The sequence below is a fragment of the Cucumis sativus genome, chromosome 2 (assembly GCF_000004075.3).
Source record: "Cucumis sativus cultivar 9930 chromosome 2, Cucumber_9930_V3, whole genome shotgun sequence".
NCBI lineage: Eukaryota > Viridiplantae > Streptophyta > Magnoliopsida > Cucurbitales > Cucurbitaceae > Cucumis > Cucumis sativus.
Window position 1 is genome coordinate 6541473 of NC_026656.2, and position 16155 is coordinate 6557627.

Consider the following 16155-nt stretch of genomic DNA (forward strand, 5'->3'; position numbering starts at 1 on the left):
CCCTAATATTTATTCAAAATTAGGCGTCAAAAGCTAACAACACCGAGCTTTTCCATTGACCCAAACTTTTGTAATATTTCTTCTCTTGGTGATATTAGTTCTTGTTTGATGTTTCTGTTTTTTTTTTTCTTCTTTCTCTACTCATTTACCTTATCTTACTACTATACTAAAAAGGGTGGATCGGGAAAAATAAGAGAATAATATATATGAGTACAATAAACATATGAATATGATAAACTAGAGCATGTGTCCAATAAGTCTCCTACTTGTCATAATTTACAAACATTGTAGACTTAAACTCTGTAGGTGACCCTCAAACACTTTAGCTGTGAGGGCTTTTGTAAAAGAATAAATAATGTTTTGCTTAGAAGATATCTGAGTTACTACAACGTCACCACGATGTACAATTTTCTTAATAAGATGGTATTTGCATTCAATGTGATTTTTCCGTTTATGGCTTCTAAGTTCTCTTGAATTTGCAATTGCACCACTATTGTGACAATATAAAATGTTGGCAGATGCATGTTTGGAACAACTTCCAGATCTGTCAAGAATTTCTTTAGCTATATTGCTTCCTTTGCCGCTTCGCAAGCCGTTACGTATTCAACTTTCATTGTGGAGTCGGCTATACAAGTTTGTTTTACAATTCTCCGCACTACTGCTCCATCCTTTAAAGTGAATACTGATTCTGATGTAGACTTTCTAGCATCTTAATCTATCAGTTTGAAAATCAAAATCAATGTATCTAGTAAGGATCAAATCCTTAGTACCATACATGAGCATGTAGTTCTTTGTTCTCCTAAGATACTTTAGGATATTCTTAACAATAGTTCAATGATCACGTCCAGGATTGGACTGATATCTACTGTCGATCCCTACTGAGTAGCATATGTCAGGTCTAGTACATAGCATCACATATCAAATTTGTTGAAATTTAAGTCCTAAAATTCATAGTTTGTAATCATATTTGATTCAATAAAGTTGTTATTGAGAAATTATTAGTGAAATTGAAAACTATATAATCTTAAATCCAATAAACACTACAAGGATGTCTTAGGGCATTCTTGACGTCTTAGAGCATCAACCCAAATAGAAAAGCACGTCAGCCAAGGTTATGCCGACGTCGAAAATATCATCGGCTAGAACATTGGCAGTATTACGTCTAGAGAACTTTTTTCGAGGCGCTAAAGGGACGATGTCCGAACAACCTCATCCCCGACATAGTCCATGTCGATGTGTGATAGACGTTGGCAATGGACTATTCCTGATGCGACCTCTGTGCGTTGGGAGTAAACAAATCCTAATGCAACATCGGGAAAAGTTTCCCACATGACTTTTCCACGATGTCAAGGAAAACCCATGCTTCGAGACTATTTTGAATAAACTTGAACTTTATGTAGAGACATAAACATGGATCAAGTTCGAGTATATAGTCTAAATAGTCTATAGTATACGAATAAAGTTGGGCACCTTATATTGAGACACTATGAATACGACTTGCTTTGTAGTTAGTCTGAATTGTTTATGTAGAGACATGAAAGTTGGGACATTCTATGTAAAGAGTTTACATAAGAATGAACCATGAGATAGTCACTTTTACATTACAACGTTGTTTATTGTTTAAAACTGGTAATTTTAATTATTGATGACCTAGGTAACTTAATCGTAATCTTGAACTAACTATGAACACATGTTCACATGAGATTATACTTAGATCTACATAGGTGAGGGGAGAATTTTAGCGTTGGCCCAAAAAGCCTCCCATTTCTTGGGTAAGACTAGGTGGATAGCTAAGGACATATGGATCAAGAAGAAATTTACTCCTACCCACTTTAGGGTTAGTAAATAAATATAGGACATATATTTTAACATGTCATACATTAAATATAAAAAAAAATATTTTATCAAAATTTTATGTCATCTAATACAAGAAAGTCTCAATGATAAATATAATATAATAACAAAGTTGCATCATATTCTTTATATGTTATCCAAATTGAATCAACGTTGTCATCTCTAACTCAAGCAAATAATTATACAAATTTTGTGGTTGTAAAATTCTACTCGGTTTTCTCTTAAAAAATTTCACTCCAAATTTTGATAGTAATATATAACCACACATATTCCATAACTTAATACTAAAAAATCGAATTATAAATATTGAAAATTAAAAGAAAAAATGTAAATCCAAATATTATATAATTGTAAAATCCAGAACTAAATGAATACTTTTCCTAATGGGCACATAAGTAACAAAAACAATTCCTAAATCCTCAACTAATAAAAGTTATTTGTGTAACTATGCCAATCTTGATGCATCTTCCTAAAATATCTAATCATAATTTATCATTTGCTAAACTATATTTACATTTACTAGTATATGTGTAAATACACCATTTAATAAACTATGATATATACAATACATAGTTAAATTCTTTTACAGAAAGATTATCAGTTAAAAATATGAAAGAAAATAAACAAAATCTCAAAAAACGTATCTTATATCAAATGACAACCAACTAAATTGGTCCAAAGTTAGAAGTAGAAGCTCTTAATCTGACATTTATAAACTGTATGGAGTAAAGAAGAATTTTCTAACTTGAGACCTTTTTAATAAAGGTTCAAATTTTGGAGTCCATTATTGGCTACATCACAATATTCCAACTACGTTAAATTGTATTAGAATAAAAATGTGAGGCATGATTACTCGTTTAAAAATAAGGAGAAAACAATTATTTTTTTCTTTTCTAATTGGCAATGGAAGAATATAGGACATGAATTACATGTCACCAAAAATGTAAAATACTTCCAATAACTACACTTACCTTTGTGTATCTAACCAAATTATCCAATCGTGATTTATCAGTTTTTTTTAGACTTTAAAGGAAGTTGTAGGAAGGTGAGATGCATAGACACCCAAGCATTGCTCCCTAAAAATTGGGCATACAGAAAAAGTTGCCCTAAAAATCAGAAATTGAGAGCTGTAATCAGAACTAGCTGTTATTTCATTACAACTTATATATTAAATGATCACAAATAACAAAATCTATACAGACCTAGTTTCAACTAACCATTCTAAATATTAACCCCACAAAAAAATAGAAAGACAAAAAAGACCCTTTCATATTGTTGCCAAAAGAAAGGAAAAAGAAAAGGCATGCAGGATGCAGACATGCCAATTATAAATGAGGATGAGGGTGGGGCTTCATGTTACAAAAAGTAATGGCTCTGTTGTGTTAGAACTTGACTTACAAAATGTAAGTATAGATAGACAAAATGGTTCACTTCCCTAACTTGGCATCTCTGTTGAGATCTTCCCAGCTTATCTCTTGTGCACATTCCCCACAAACTGTACTACAGCCAACCTTTGTCCCCTGACTTCTAAGTGTTAGCAAATGAGAAAGATTTGTGCATTTACGGGAAACGAATCGGTTCCTGGCCCTTGATTGTGCCAGATCAATTGTCTCAGGTGCAGGATGGGCATTATTCGACGTGGTTAACTTCTGCTCAGATATAAAATCCCCTGGTGAAACTTTCTGCACTTCCTCCCATTCTAATGATTTTCTGTACACTTCCCATGCCATATCTTGCTCCTCCTTGGATAGTTTCTCCTCTTCATTCTCTTGGAGTAGCGTTTCGTGCTCGTGGTAATTGGCAACCCACCTGAATGAAAAGAGGGATCAATACTATATCACATGGAATTTGGTGAAAGAATTTCCATACTAAGAAAATCTAACATGAAAACCACATAACCATGCAACACTTTCATTGCCATTGAACTAAGAAAGATTGAGAAAATTGGGTGATTTTGGAAGAAAGAAAAAGTCCGAAGAATATAATCTTTTAGCCAGCCAAAAGAAGCCATCTTCCTCTTAGAATGAGAGTAATCTTGCGATTTTAGAATTTGTTCATAGATGTTAATAAATAATAGGTTTTCGTAGTAACTGTTGGTTAGTTTCATAGTAATATTTATGTAGTAAAGGCCAAGGGTGCTAACATTCTCAAAAGTGTTTTTTATTAACGACTTCCAATCAAGTATTCTTGGGCTTTAATATCTTACCTGCTGCGTTGCATTAGAAAGTTGATTTAAATAGAAGTAAAGTAATTTTGAGATTATAAATCAGCGAGTCATCTGGTTATTATTAGGAGAAACTTATAAAGGTAAAATGAAATTTGAAAAAATGAATTAACGATTTGTTGCCACCTACCTTGAACATGAAAATATTGTAACGCCAGGCAAGTATCTCACAAAATTTGTGGTAAGTTGGCTAAAATACTCATGGCTAACAAATATTAAATACATAAATGTTATAGGCTAATATTAGTATTGTTATATTATTGTAAATATCATTATATTGAATTCTTATTTTTTAATATTAGATACACAGTGTGTGTATTCCTCATTTATATTTATAAGATTTTGTTTCCTCATTGGTAGTTGGTCTTTCTTCTACATATGCGCTATGAACCCCTTGTATTTGATTTATAAGAAGAAATAAATTAATATTTCTTCCCAATCCAAGTTGGCATATCGAAACAATAATTCTTAGTGGTTTCAAAACCCCAGACAGAATCTAAATCCTAGTTGCCACCATTAACAATTGGAACCTAATTGCGGTTTGAACGCCACTCTACCTCCTGCGAGCCTCCAAAAGCAAAGTGCAAGCCTCTACAGTCATTTTTTATTTTTTCTTGCAATATAGCATTCATTCATGTTGTTTGTCACTGATGTTCACATCCTTTGCGCCATCGCTTGCGTCCTCTACCACTGTTGCGAATCACGATATAAGGTGCAAGCATTCAGCTGTTCGCATCTGTGGATCTCTAGAACATATTAAATTGTACACAAGTAGACCTTGTGGTTCAGTTCAATTTCAGGTTGGTTTTGGTTCAAGATCTAGTTTAGTTTATTTGGTATCGGCCCTCGGAGCATAGCACATATCTTTCCTCTATCTGCATCAACTCCATTCACAGAAAGATACAAAAACACACTTCTTTCCTTTGGCAAATAAAGGATTGTCAAACACATTGAGAACGACTTCAAGGTGCTTAAAATGGGTCTAAAAAATCCGGACTATAGACAAGGATGTAATCTGATGTATACCAAACATGAGAATTTTATTACTGTTTAAAAGCTGTGAATACAAGAAGACAAATAATCTATTTATAATTGAAAAGCAAACTAATCCTAATCCTAATTAATGAAAGAAACTAATCCTAATCCTAATTAATAAAAAAAAACTAATCCTAATCCTAATAAACCAAAAAAACTAATCCTAATCCTAACAAACTATGAATTTGACCATGATATCCTATTCCTACGACATCATTCTATCCCTCCGGAAAAAAAACTTGTCCTCGAGTTTTAAAACAAAAACGAATGTAAAAATAAAAGGTACGTCAGTCGAATGGAGGCATCTTGGAATATCCAACATCAATAATATCCTAACTCTGTAATTCCTGCCAATCGATCCTAGAACTAATGTGGTAATAAAAAACTCTGTTGTCAAAAAGTGTGCATTTTTCTCATAAAATGAATTTAAGTCCATTTTGTAAGTGTGATGAAAGTCCAATTGTGGTTGGACTTCATTTCTTCCGTAGGTTTCAATATGGCCCAGATGACAGATTGTATTAATGTTGGATGGACTTCAAAACCGAGCTAGGTTTGGAGATGATTTTGAATCAAAATGTGTGGGTCATGGGTTGAGAAGACCAAAATTTTGTTTGGAATACATTGGGTCATCTGGGTTAGATTAAGAAAACGAAAATGCATGGATGAATTGTGAAAATAATTATGGGACTGGGTCTGGGAATGTGCCTTTTGGGTTAAGAAAGGAAAATTTGGGAACTGTCCCGAAATCGTTCATCTCGCACTGCTACTTCATCTTCTTTTATCTTGTGAATGATTGTGAATGGGATGTCAACGACCTTCCAATTATTTCCTTCGTCAGCCAAAGAATCTTCTTCATCTTCCTTGGTCAAAGTTTTCTATTCGGTCTCTTTTGCTCAGTCGATGAATTAAACAAAAATGTTCGGTTTGACATATGGAATCTCTCCTGTCGTTCGATAGTCAACTTGAATTAGGTTTTCACTTTTCTTCAAATAATTTTGTTCGTGGGTATTTTCTTCTTCTACCGCAAACTCCAGTTCGATCTTTCTACCTATCTTATTCAATTCATCTTCAATTGATTTTTTCTTTTCTTTTACTTCATTTTTCCGAAAATCCATAGCCCGTTTAGACGAGTTCTTGATCTTTTAAAGTGACTAAATGTGATTTTTGACGGTTTCTTGAAAAATCTTGAAAATTATAATTATGCCTTGTTTTATTTTTGTCCAAAAGAATCCAAATTTCATTCTCTTTCGAAAGTTCTCTTCATAGATGTTTTTATTTGATTATTTTTGTTTCCTTAAAAATGTTTCAACCTCCAAATTGTGTTGGAATGCTTCATAGGTGTTCTTTGATGTTGGTGATAATAATTTTCTTCACTCTGAACCATTTTCTGAATCATCTAACTCCCAATTCTTACATTGATTTCTAGAGAAATCGGTTTGATTGGATCGTCAGGTTCTTTGTTGATAATGTCGTGTTGTTATTCCATTCCGAACTGCATTCTTCATTGGAATCGCTAGAATCACTGTAATCAAATTTCAAGTGTGGATGATGATAGGTTCTTTGAGAAAATTGGGCACGTGTGAAATTATCATGTTGAAATTCTTCTTCTAAATCGCTTGAATCAAAATTCCAATATTGCTTTTCGGAGGAAATTTGACTTTCTTGACTATACGAACTACTATATTCTTCCTCGTCACCTTCCTTGATCAATAACAATCCGTTGTTCCAAAACTTTGATGATTTTTTGGTTTCTTTTTTTTTTTTTTTTTTGAAATTTCAAGAGTTCCCCCGGTTAGATGTGTGTTGTTTGACAACAAACACAATTCACAAAGTTCCCTCTTGTGATCAGCATCACGAAGAGTTTCCCGATCTTCCACCGGTGCAATCAACGTTGGTCCAAACGGCTTCTCTAATACCAAATATGAGAATTTTATTAATGTTTAAAAGTTGTGAATACAAGAAGACTAGTACTCTATTTTTAATTCATGAAAGAAACTAATCCTAATCCTAATTCATGAAAGAAACTAATCCTAATCCTAATTCATGACAGAAGCTAATCCTAATCATAATTCATGAAAGAAACTAATCATAACCCTAATAAACCAAAGAAACTAATCCTAATTCTAATGACAGAAACTAATCCTAATCATAATTCATGAAAGAAACTAATCATAATCCTAATAAACCAAAGAAACTAATCCTAATTCTAATCCTAATAAATTAAAGATTTGAAAATAAATTAAGGATTTGACCCTAATATCTTATTTGCACATCATAATCAAGGAGTACTAATACAAATCTACTTAAGGGGGTGAAAAATCTGATCTATACATGATTGGAATGGGGTCAGGACATTTGTTAACCTAAAGGCATCACCATAAATTCACAGTGATCCCTGTGAGTACGGAAATCTTTACAATGTCACTTCCATTCATACCGCCAGTAACCAAATTTAAGGTCAAAGTCAAACTTCATATACATGGTATATGCATGAAGTTCATCTAGAATTGTTATATTGTAGTAAATACCCTTGTTATGTTGTCTTTTGTACTTTTTTTTTTTAATATATGTGAGTGTTTGGGCCAGTTTACACATATCTCGACTAATCTCATGAGACAACCCGCTTGACCCTGCAACATTTGGGAGCTGGATGTCAAGTAAACTCTTAGGAAAATAATTCGTAAGTGGGTGACCAACATGAATTGGGTTGAACCCATAACCTCTTAGTGAGACTATATCTTCTTTTTTTACCACTAGGTCAAACCCATGCTGGTTGTCCTTTATAATCTTTTTACATTCTCCCATTTATGCTATCATATACTTTTATATATCTCTTTGGCGAATGAAATTATTTTTTTTGATTCTCTCATATCTTAAAGCTTACTACAAGTAAGATACGTCTCTGTTTTTTGACATTGATTGAATTTAATGGTACACTAACGAGTCTATTTTTAGTTTTCTAGCCTCAAGGACAATTCCTCCCACCTTTATCAAATTTTATGATTAAAATCTTCTCTATTAGGTTCGTACAAACAAGAGGAGCATATGTTCCAAATACGTAGTAGCTTTATATCCAGATATGACACATAAGTTCAAAGAATCTACCTTGGATGGTGTTTCCCAAGTAAAGTTTCCATTAACTTGTCGGATGAGCAACTGCCATGGGAAAGAGGCCCTTTCTGCTTCAGCACGTTTCCTTGATGCCCAGTCATAATCTGGTGGGATGTATGCCCATTTCCTTGGTCCAACTCAGTGGAAGCCTCAAGATTTTCTTCATCACCAAATTCAAAAAGATGCAACATTTCTTCCCGAGAAATAGTTCGATATACCTGTTGGCGATCAACAACTCTAGCAGCCAGTCCCTCCTTTGTTACCTATCAAATTTACTTCTCAATCAAATTCAAGTCCATAAAAGAAACTGCATCTGCAATCATAAAATGTAACAAAATGTTTTATCATACCTGACGCTTATAAATTTTTTCTTCCATTGTTCCATGCGCCAAAAATCGGTAAGCAAACACAGGTTTTGTTTGGCCATATCTGCAGGTTAAAAATAAAATTATGATAATTGAAATATATACAACAACAAAGTTTTGGTGGTCACTATCAAATTTAGCTTCCAAGTTAGGAGTGGCTCTTAATGATGGAGAAGAGCGATAGTGAACTAGTAACTAAATGTTTGAATATTTTTATATGCATGTGTGCGCATGCAAGTGTGTGTATGTATATATGTATATATGTATATATACGAGTGAGAAAAATGTAACAAAAGGAATAAAAAAAGATATTTCTCATTGATAATAGAAGGAAAGAAACAAATCAAGATATCATGAAAGAAGTCTACCACAATAATCTAGAGACAGAGATGAGGTAAAAATTGATGCAACTTTCAACAAAAAATAGAAAGCTAAATCAACATTTCCATTATTTTCATCAAAGTAGTTGATAAGAGGGAACGGGTTCAATCATTCATAAAAATAATACAAAAAATTTGAGATGACACTTAAAGCCTATCGATAGTTTAGCTTCAAAACAGAAATTTAAGTTATTTCTTCACACCATCCTCACATGGACATGTTGAAGTGTTAAAGAGTTGGGTCATCCCTCTCCTTTATAAGGGGATGCAACACGAGGACTTCCCAAGTGATCACCCAACTTAGTACTAATCTTGTCCAAGCACGCTTAGCTGCAGAGTTTTGATGGGATCCGGTGCATTAGTGCTGGTATGATCGCACCCGGTCATTCCTCTCCTTTAGGCCCATTAATCATATATTATGTCATTACCTTCGAAAATCTGCAATTATTTCCTGCATCTTCGTAGTTCACTTGTACACAGTACTTTCTTTTTTGACTTTTCATACTGTAGGTCTATTTTAGGGTTATAGCTTAGGGTTGTATCATGCATAAGAAATACAATAAAGTAAATTTCTATAACCTACTATGGAAAATAGAATGGCATATAAAGGAGACCAATGCATCTTCTATATGTCATGCTAACTTACAATAAAAATTTAAGAACTTTGAATTTTTCTCTTCGATTCATTGCTGATTTTAGCAGAAAGACTATTAATAAAAATTAAGAACTTCAAATTTCTTTCTTCAATCCATTGCTAACTAACAAGTTACAACTATTTCTACATGCTGAAGTTTATCATATGAAGTTTAGTTCACAAACTCAGTAAAATAGTTCCCAGTGAAAAATACCCAAGTTCCTCATAGCACGGCCGTTTGAAAAATTCTTTTTGGTGATAAACAGAAAATATGCATCCAAGTCCGTAGGGTCATTTAATTTTCATAAACTATCATATTCTTCAGTAGGAAGAAAAAAAGAACAAGATAACTAAACTACCTCCAAGCTCGATAAATAGCCTGAAGATCATAAGTTGGATTCCAAGAGCCATCCACTATAATGACACGATTAGCAGAATGAAGATTGATGCCCAATGATCCAGCTCTAGTTGATATCAAGGTACATTTCACCCTCTTATTTAGAGGCTCATTAAACCTTTCGACAATCTTCTGTCTTTCGGAACTCTCAGTTCTTCCATCTAGCCTGCCAAAAAAGAAGTATTTAATGGATCCTTTTTATTTTCTTTTCTCTTTAACAAAAAAGAAAATTTTCATTAGTAATTAAAATAACAAAAATATTCAGAGGGTACAAACTCTCAGAAGGGTGAAATGAAAAACAGCTTAAAAGGAGGAAAATGAAGTTTTCATCATCAAACAGTGTATGTTCTTGCTCTATTTTGCATGTGGTTGTTCGGTGTTTTGAAGACACTTCTGTGAGTGGAGATTGTAACCTAAAATTTTTCTCTAAACATTTTTTTCTTGTGAAGAGGAGACTAGTCTCAAACTTTATTAATAAAATGAGACTATTGTTCAAAGCACATGAAAGGTATACAAAGAGCATGCAAACAAAGAGATTGAGGATCAGTAGTAGCACCCAAACATCTAAACATTCTAATTGCTGTTTTTTTTCCCTTTCCCCTGTTATAGCAATTAAATTTAGGGTCTAGCACATAGTAATTATCATTTGCAAATTAGTTCAGCATGAACATGAGGTGAAGGGATCTCAGGATTTTTTTTTTTTTTTGCGTGGGTGGGTTGGGGGCAATACAAGTAATTCCTGCGATGCTATATGCAAAGCAGAAAGGCAGTCAATCATAATGCAAAATTGCATACCTATACCAATCTTTACCCTTTTTCCAAAATTTTCCTCTCTTTCCTCGTCTGGGCAATCTTGAAAGATAGAATTCAATTAGATCAAGCGTAGGAATGCTCTGGCTGAACACCAATGCCTTATCGCCCAATTCAGAGCACATGGTTAAGATCTCTAGCAGCAAAACCATTTTTCCCCCGTAATCTACCTCCTTGTAACTATTTGCATGAAGCAGACCATTTGACCAATCCTAAAAGAAATAAAAAGGCATTGTTGACGGTAAGTACTTACCATGCTTAAGCAAAACATTATAAGAGAATTTTAATCAGACTAGTCTATGTAACAACATGAATATTGAACTTATTCAGCTTAACAAATTGCAGATATGAATCACTTAGGAGAAACAATGCGATTGCCTGTGAAACAATATTATAGATCTGTTCACAAGAACATTTGACCAAAGTTCAGCTCAAACGTAAGAAGACATTGATAATACTTAGTATGTCATACCTTAACAAAAAAACCACTAACAAATTTATCCTGATGATTCCCATTGGCATTCACTGGTTTATCTGTTAAGCAAAGAAATATAAGGACGATCATTTAGCACTAAAAGCTCAGCGAGATAAATGATACAAGCATTAAAAAAGAAAAGAAACAGGCTAAAAGTTTCGGCAAGAGAAATAAAATGTCAAAAAAAAAAAAAAAAAGAAGGGACAAGATGGTATCAAAGATTCACAATTATAGTCATTAGACTGTTCTGGTATTACTTGAAATCTTAATCAAGGAAGATTTCTTCAACTCATTTTCAAAAGAATCTGTTTAGGGCCACTTGGAAGTCTAAAACTCCAAAGAGATTTAATATTATGCTCTAGATTATTCGTAATAAATTCTCTCATTGTTTTACAATCAACACCACTATGGGTGTCGTGTTTACAGTACATTGTTTTAGAAAAAAGGGGCTTTGTTGATAGTTTACAGCCCAAGGGTATTTTAGTATTTCACTTTACCCTAAGTTTATTTCCCTTTTTGTATTAGAACTTGCTAGAGCTTATAAAGTTGTCTTCTTTTGTAACATCTCTATCGTGGTTTTTTTCCTTGTTCTAGGGTTTTCCATGTAAACCTTGTGTTCTCTTTTCTACCGTTTAACACATTGTAATGTTGAGGATAGTGCCAAAGATACAATATCATATTTTTAGCTAAAGACTTTTTTTTTATATATATATTATCAGGAGACCTTTGCTCTCGTTGCAAAAAAATTAACTCCATTCAAATTCTTTTTCCTCTTGCAGAAAGCATAAGTTTGACCACTTCTTCAAATAGGTGTTAAGAATGTTTTTGTCAAGAAAAAGAAGAGTCTTAAATCATCAATTGACCCAAAAAACTGAAAGCTTGTGGGCGAGACAAATTTAATATTATATCTAACACACCCCCTCACTTGTGTGCTCAAGAAATGAAGAAAAACCCAACAAGTGAAAATGAATATTAAATGGAGAGGAAACAACACAAGAACTTGAACACAGGACATCAAACCATACTACTTGAATACTATCTTAATCATTAATTGACCGAACAGCTTAAGCTTGTGGGTGAAGGAGAATTTAATATTATATCTAACAAGAAGAATTTATAAACCTACGACCAGTATTTGAAATGGAACTTGGAAATAGTCATGTTCGCAAATTAAGTTCTTATTCATATGAAGTAGTCTCCAAGAGCATGGTTTGAATTGAACACTTTGGATAAGTAGTCACTAGCTATGAATCAAAACTAAAAAAACTCAAAAGCATATTTTATGAACTAATGAAGGCATCTCTAAAGAAATTTCAAGCTTGCAGTAGGTCCATTACCTTAGTGGAGAATTGTTGTCAATGCTTCTTGTAGCTTTTAAGGGAAATGTTTAGAAATATATTAAAAACAAAAATTTCGAGCTTGCAGCTGTTTGTCTAATATGTCCATAGATTTTGTGTCCAAGGGTTAGGGGAATATGTTTTTATTTTGAAACAAAAATGAGTTTCCTTATTTATCATAATAAATAAGATTAATGCTTAAAGTACAAGAGTAATATACTATGACCAATAAGGAGAAAAATGACTAAAAGGACAATCAAAATAACAATATACAAACAAACCAAAATCCTCTATAACTCAAACCAAAAAGGAGAAAGAATAACCAAGCAAAATAATGCTTTTTAAATAAGAAGCCAGTTTTTGTGGAAGGATTGCATAATAGAAGCTTCGAAAAGAAAGTAGATGGAACACCAATGGGAGACAAAAATGATCTTGAGCCCGAGAAGATTTGCTAACAATTTTCAATCCAACAGACTGCAAAGTAACATTAAATTCTTTGAAAGAGGAAACCATTTTTGCATCCAATGAGAGAAGATGAAAGGAACAAACAAACTCAAACGAAGTGCCGAAAACTAAACTTATGATGCCCACAATAAGCTTCGAGATGAGAGAAATGAGAACGCCAAGAGAACAACAACCATCCTTGCTGAATCTTCAATAAGATGAAAACTAGGAGCTGCTAAAAGTTTTAATTGTTCAATCAGTTGGAAACAATTCTTGAGCCCAACTTCTTCAATGAATCTAGAGGGAACCATTCTTGAGCCCAACTTCTTCAATGAATCTAGAGGGAGAACTAGTTCTGAATTAAAAGTTCAGGGTACGTGAATCCCGGACCTCTTTATCTGCAGCCTTTTAACCTCACAAAGAAACTGATTATTGAAACAAAAAGTGACTAAAATCAGATTTCAAACAAAAACTAGTTTGCATTTATCTACTATCAACTTTAAATGGGCTGGAATTTCGCAATGCTTAGACTGAGAGGGGTTTCCTCAGGTCTGTTTTCCATCAATCAGATCCTCTTCATTCTGAAACAAATCATTGCGATCAATTTCTAAGGAGTCCTTCAAATAATGATCCTCTAACTCATTTAGCTTCCCCAAATGATCATCTTCCACACTGCTCACACTAAAAGAAGAGTCAAAATCTGAATCACAATTCTTTTTGGATGGAGGGCCTAGAATTTGGCAAGAGGGAACCTCTCAAAACTTTTACTTTTGAGGAAGGTAAGGAATAAACATAATATTTAAAATGTTGTTGGCAGGAACTGTAAGAGTCTGATCTGGTTGAGAGAGAAGGGACTAGAATCCGTGTGCAATTAACCTCCAAATAATCAGGGTTTTGATCTAAGCTCCATTCTGCCCTTAAGGCACTCTTTTCCGAATTCTAGATGTTTGACCTAATTGAAGATGAAGCAAGCTTGGCCTCGAGTGTCCTTTACCTTTAAAATTTAGAATTTTGAGAACTTTGGTCTAACAACATCTTTCTATCTCTCTCTCCCCTTTCTTGACTTCCCTATTATTATCATTGTATAGCTCTCTTGTACATTGAGTTTATTAATAATAAAGAAGCTTGTCTCCTTTTCAAAAAAACATCTTTATCTTTACGAGAGCCTTTTTTAAGAGATCCTCTGACCTCCTTCTTCTAACAATATGCTTGGGGAACGTCTTAAAAGGAAGCAAGCGTTTCTTTAATTTTGTATGCCTTTTAGAAAAACCTCTTAGACCAGATCTGGCCGAAGATGCATGAGATGAAGAAGATAAACGCGCAGATGAAGAAGAGAGGCTTGAGGCTTTTTCAGAAGGAGCTGTGATGGGTGTTAAATTTGGTAGTATGGGGTTCCATCTCAAAACCAATTGGCAATGAGAGGAGTAGCCCATCTACCTTATATGGAGTATGAGTCCCCTTGGTTTTTCCAACGTGGGACTCTCAACTTCTCCAACATGCCCCCTCAAGATGGTGGCTCTTTGGTTTCACCTATCTTGGACCGAATACCCGTTTGGGTTTAATGGGCTCTGATACCATGTTAAATTTGGTAGTATGGGGTTCCATCTCAAAACCAATTGGCAATGAGAGGAGTAGCTCATCTACCTTATATGGAGTATGAGTCCCCTTGGTTTTTCCAACGTGGGACTCTCAACTTCTCCAACAATGGGGACTGCCTAGGCCTTTGCAGAAGAGGCAACTGATGCTGAAGAAGCAGGAGAGAGAGACCTTATAGCAGAAAAAGAAGCGGCTGAAATCTGACATTTAGCCGGTTGGACTAAATCAGAGGATAGGCTGAGTGTCTTTTGGGTACTCGGTGGGAAGTAAAGAAGAAGCAGCCAAAAAACTCTACCTTCTTTAAAAGTGCCCCTTCAACTTCTACTTCAACGTTCCCTTAAAAAATGAAGGAATTGTTGATTAAACGTGTCTTAGAGCGTTTTACAGCTGTATGAGATTAATTATGCCTTTTGGAGGGAAGGAATTAATGCTGGGCTTCCCCAATGACTGATTAACTTCCTTTGTAATGTCAGGTGGCAACACCAAAGAATCCAGCAAGTCCTTTGGATTGCAAGGCGTTGATTGCCTTTCCGGTTAGGGGCATATGTTAGGGATTATGAGATTGGAATATTTGTTTTACACGTCAAATGTTATCAAATATGTCATTGCATTGGTGGTTTCTAGAAAACGAATGTTCCACGGAAATGCTGATCCTGCAAAATATCTTTCCTTATTCAATGTGCGGTTGCTATGGAACTTAGGGTTGCTAGTTATGAGTCTGCTATGCACATTTAAACTACTAAAACTTGGAAGGAGAATGATTAACAACTCTCCAGGTATAGTGCAAATAGAAAGCTGAAAAAAACGTCCTAGAAGCAGGACAATCTTCTTCCAACAATCTGTCTGTCCTTAAGATGCCATTTACTTCCTTATTAAAAGATTCCTCATAAGCATTGATTTCCTCATCTCTTTTTCTTTCTTTTTTTTTTCTTTGCTTAGAAAAAGAAAACCGAAAAGAAAAGAAAAAAAACATTGGCTTCCTCAAATCTACCGAAAGTTATTGCAAAGACAAATCTAGTGCCACATTTTCATCAATCTCATACTTGTTCTCTTGTCACAACCCAAATTGCTTTGCCAAGAGTTCTTGAAGTTTGTCCAAATTCCTGAATGACTCAAAGGAATCGCTTGAAACTGATGGAAAATTTTGAACTGATTCGCTGAATTATATGTCGTTATAATTAAGTTTATTATTTACAGTAGCTGGTTGATCGGTGATTTAATATTCTCTTCAGCAAAAGATATTAAAAGAAATATCAATAGATATTGAAGTTTGTCCAAAATCTAACAAAGTATACCTCCAGTTCCAATATTAGAATCTATGTTTTCATCACTGGAGGAATCGCCTGCAAGAAAATTTTCAATAGCATCTTCACGCTTCACATAATATTTGTCTTCTTTGGTCAATTGCAGGATTCCAGGATGATTCCAGATCTATAATGACAGAAAATTTTTAATACCATATGTGGGCACACTGGGCAATAACAAAGGCAAAA

General features: G+C 34.1%; 1 protein-coding gene and 1 non-coding gene across 7 annotated transcripts in view; both read right to left on the bottom strand.

Annotated features, from left to right (window-relative positions):
• Nucleotides 1-2955: 2955 nt before the first annotated feature.
• The window catches only part of LOC101218346 (protein CHROMATIN REMODELING 20), a 61788-nt gene continuing 48588 nt past the window's right edge, over nt 2956-16155 (bottom strand). For all 6 annotated transcript variants that reach the window (XM_031881120.1, XM_011650716.2, XM_011650715.2 and 3 more), the window contains 7 exons: nt 15958-16093; nt 11283-11344; nt 10796-11022; nt 9963-10166; nt 8575-8653; nt 8219-8487; nt 2956-3663 (listed from right to left, as the gene is read on the bottom strand). In XM_031881120.1, coding sequence (XP_031736980.1) covers nt 3282-3663; nt 8219-8487; nt 8575-8653; nt 9963-10166; nt 10796-11022; nt 11283-11344; nt 15958-16093 — 1359 coding nt within the window. In that variant the 3' untranslated portion in view covers nt 2956-3281. The remainder of the gene's footprint in view (nt 3664-8218; nt 8488-8574; nt 8654-9962; nt 10167-10795; nt 11023-11282; nt 11345-15957; nt 16094-16155) is intronic.
• LOC116402260 lies at nt 9232-9350 on the bottom strand. Its single transcript, XR_004214774.1, has one exon. It is a non-coding gene; the product is annotated as a 5S ribosomal RNA (ribosomal RNA).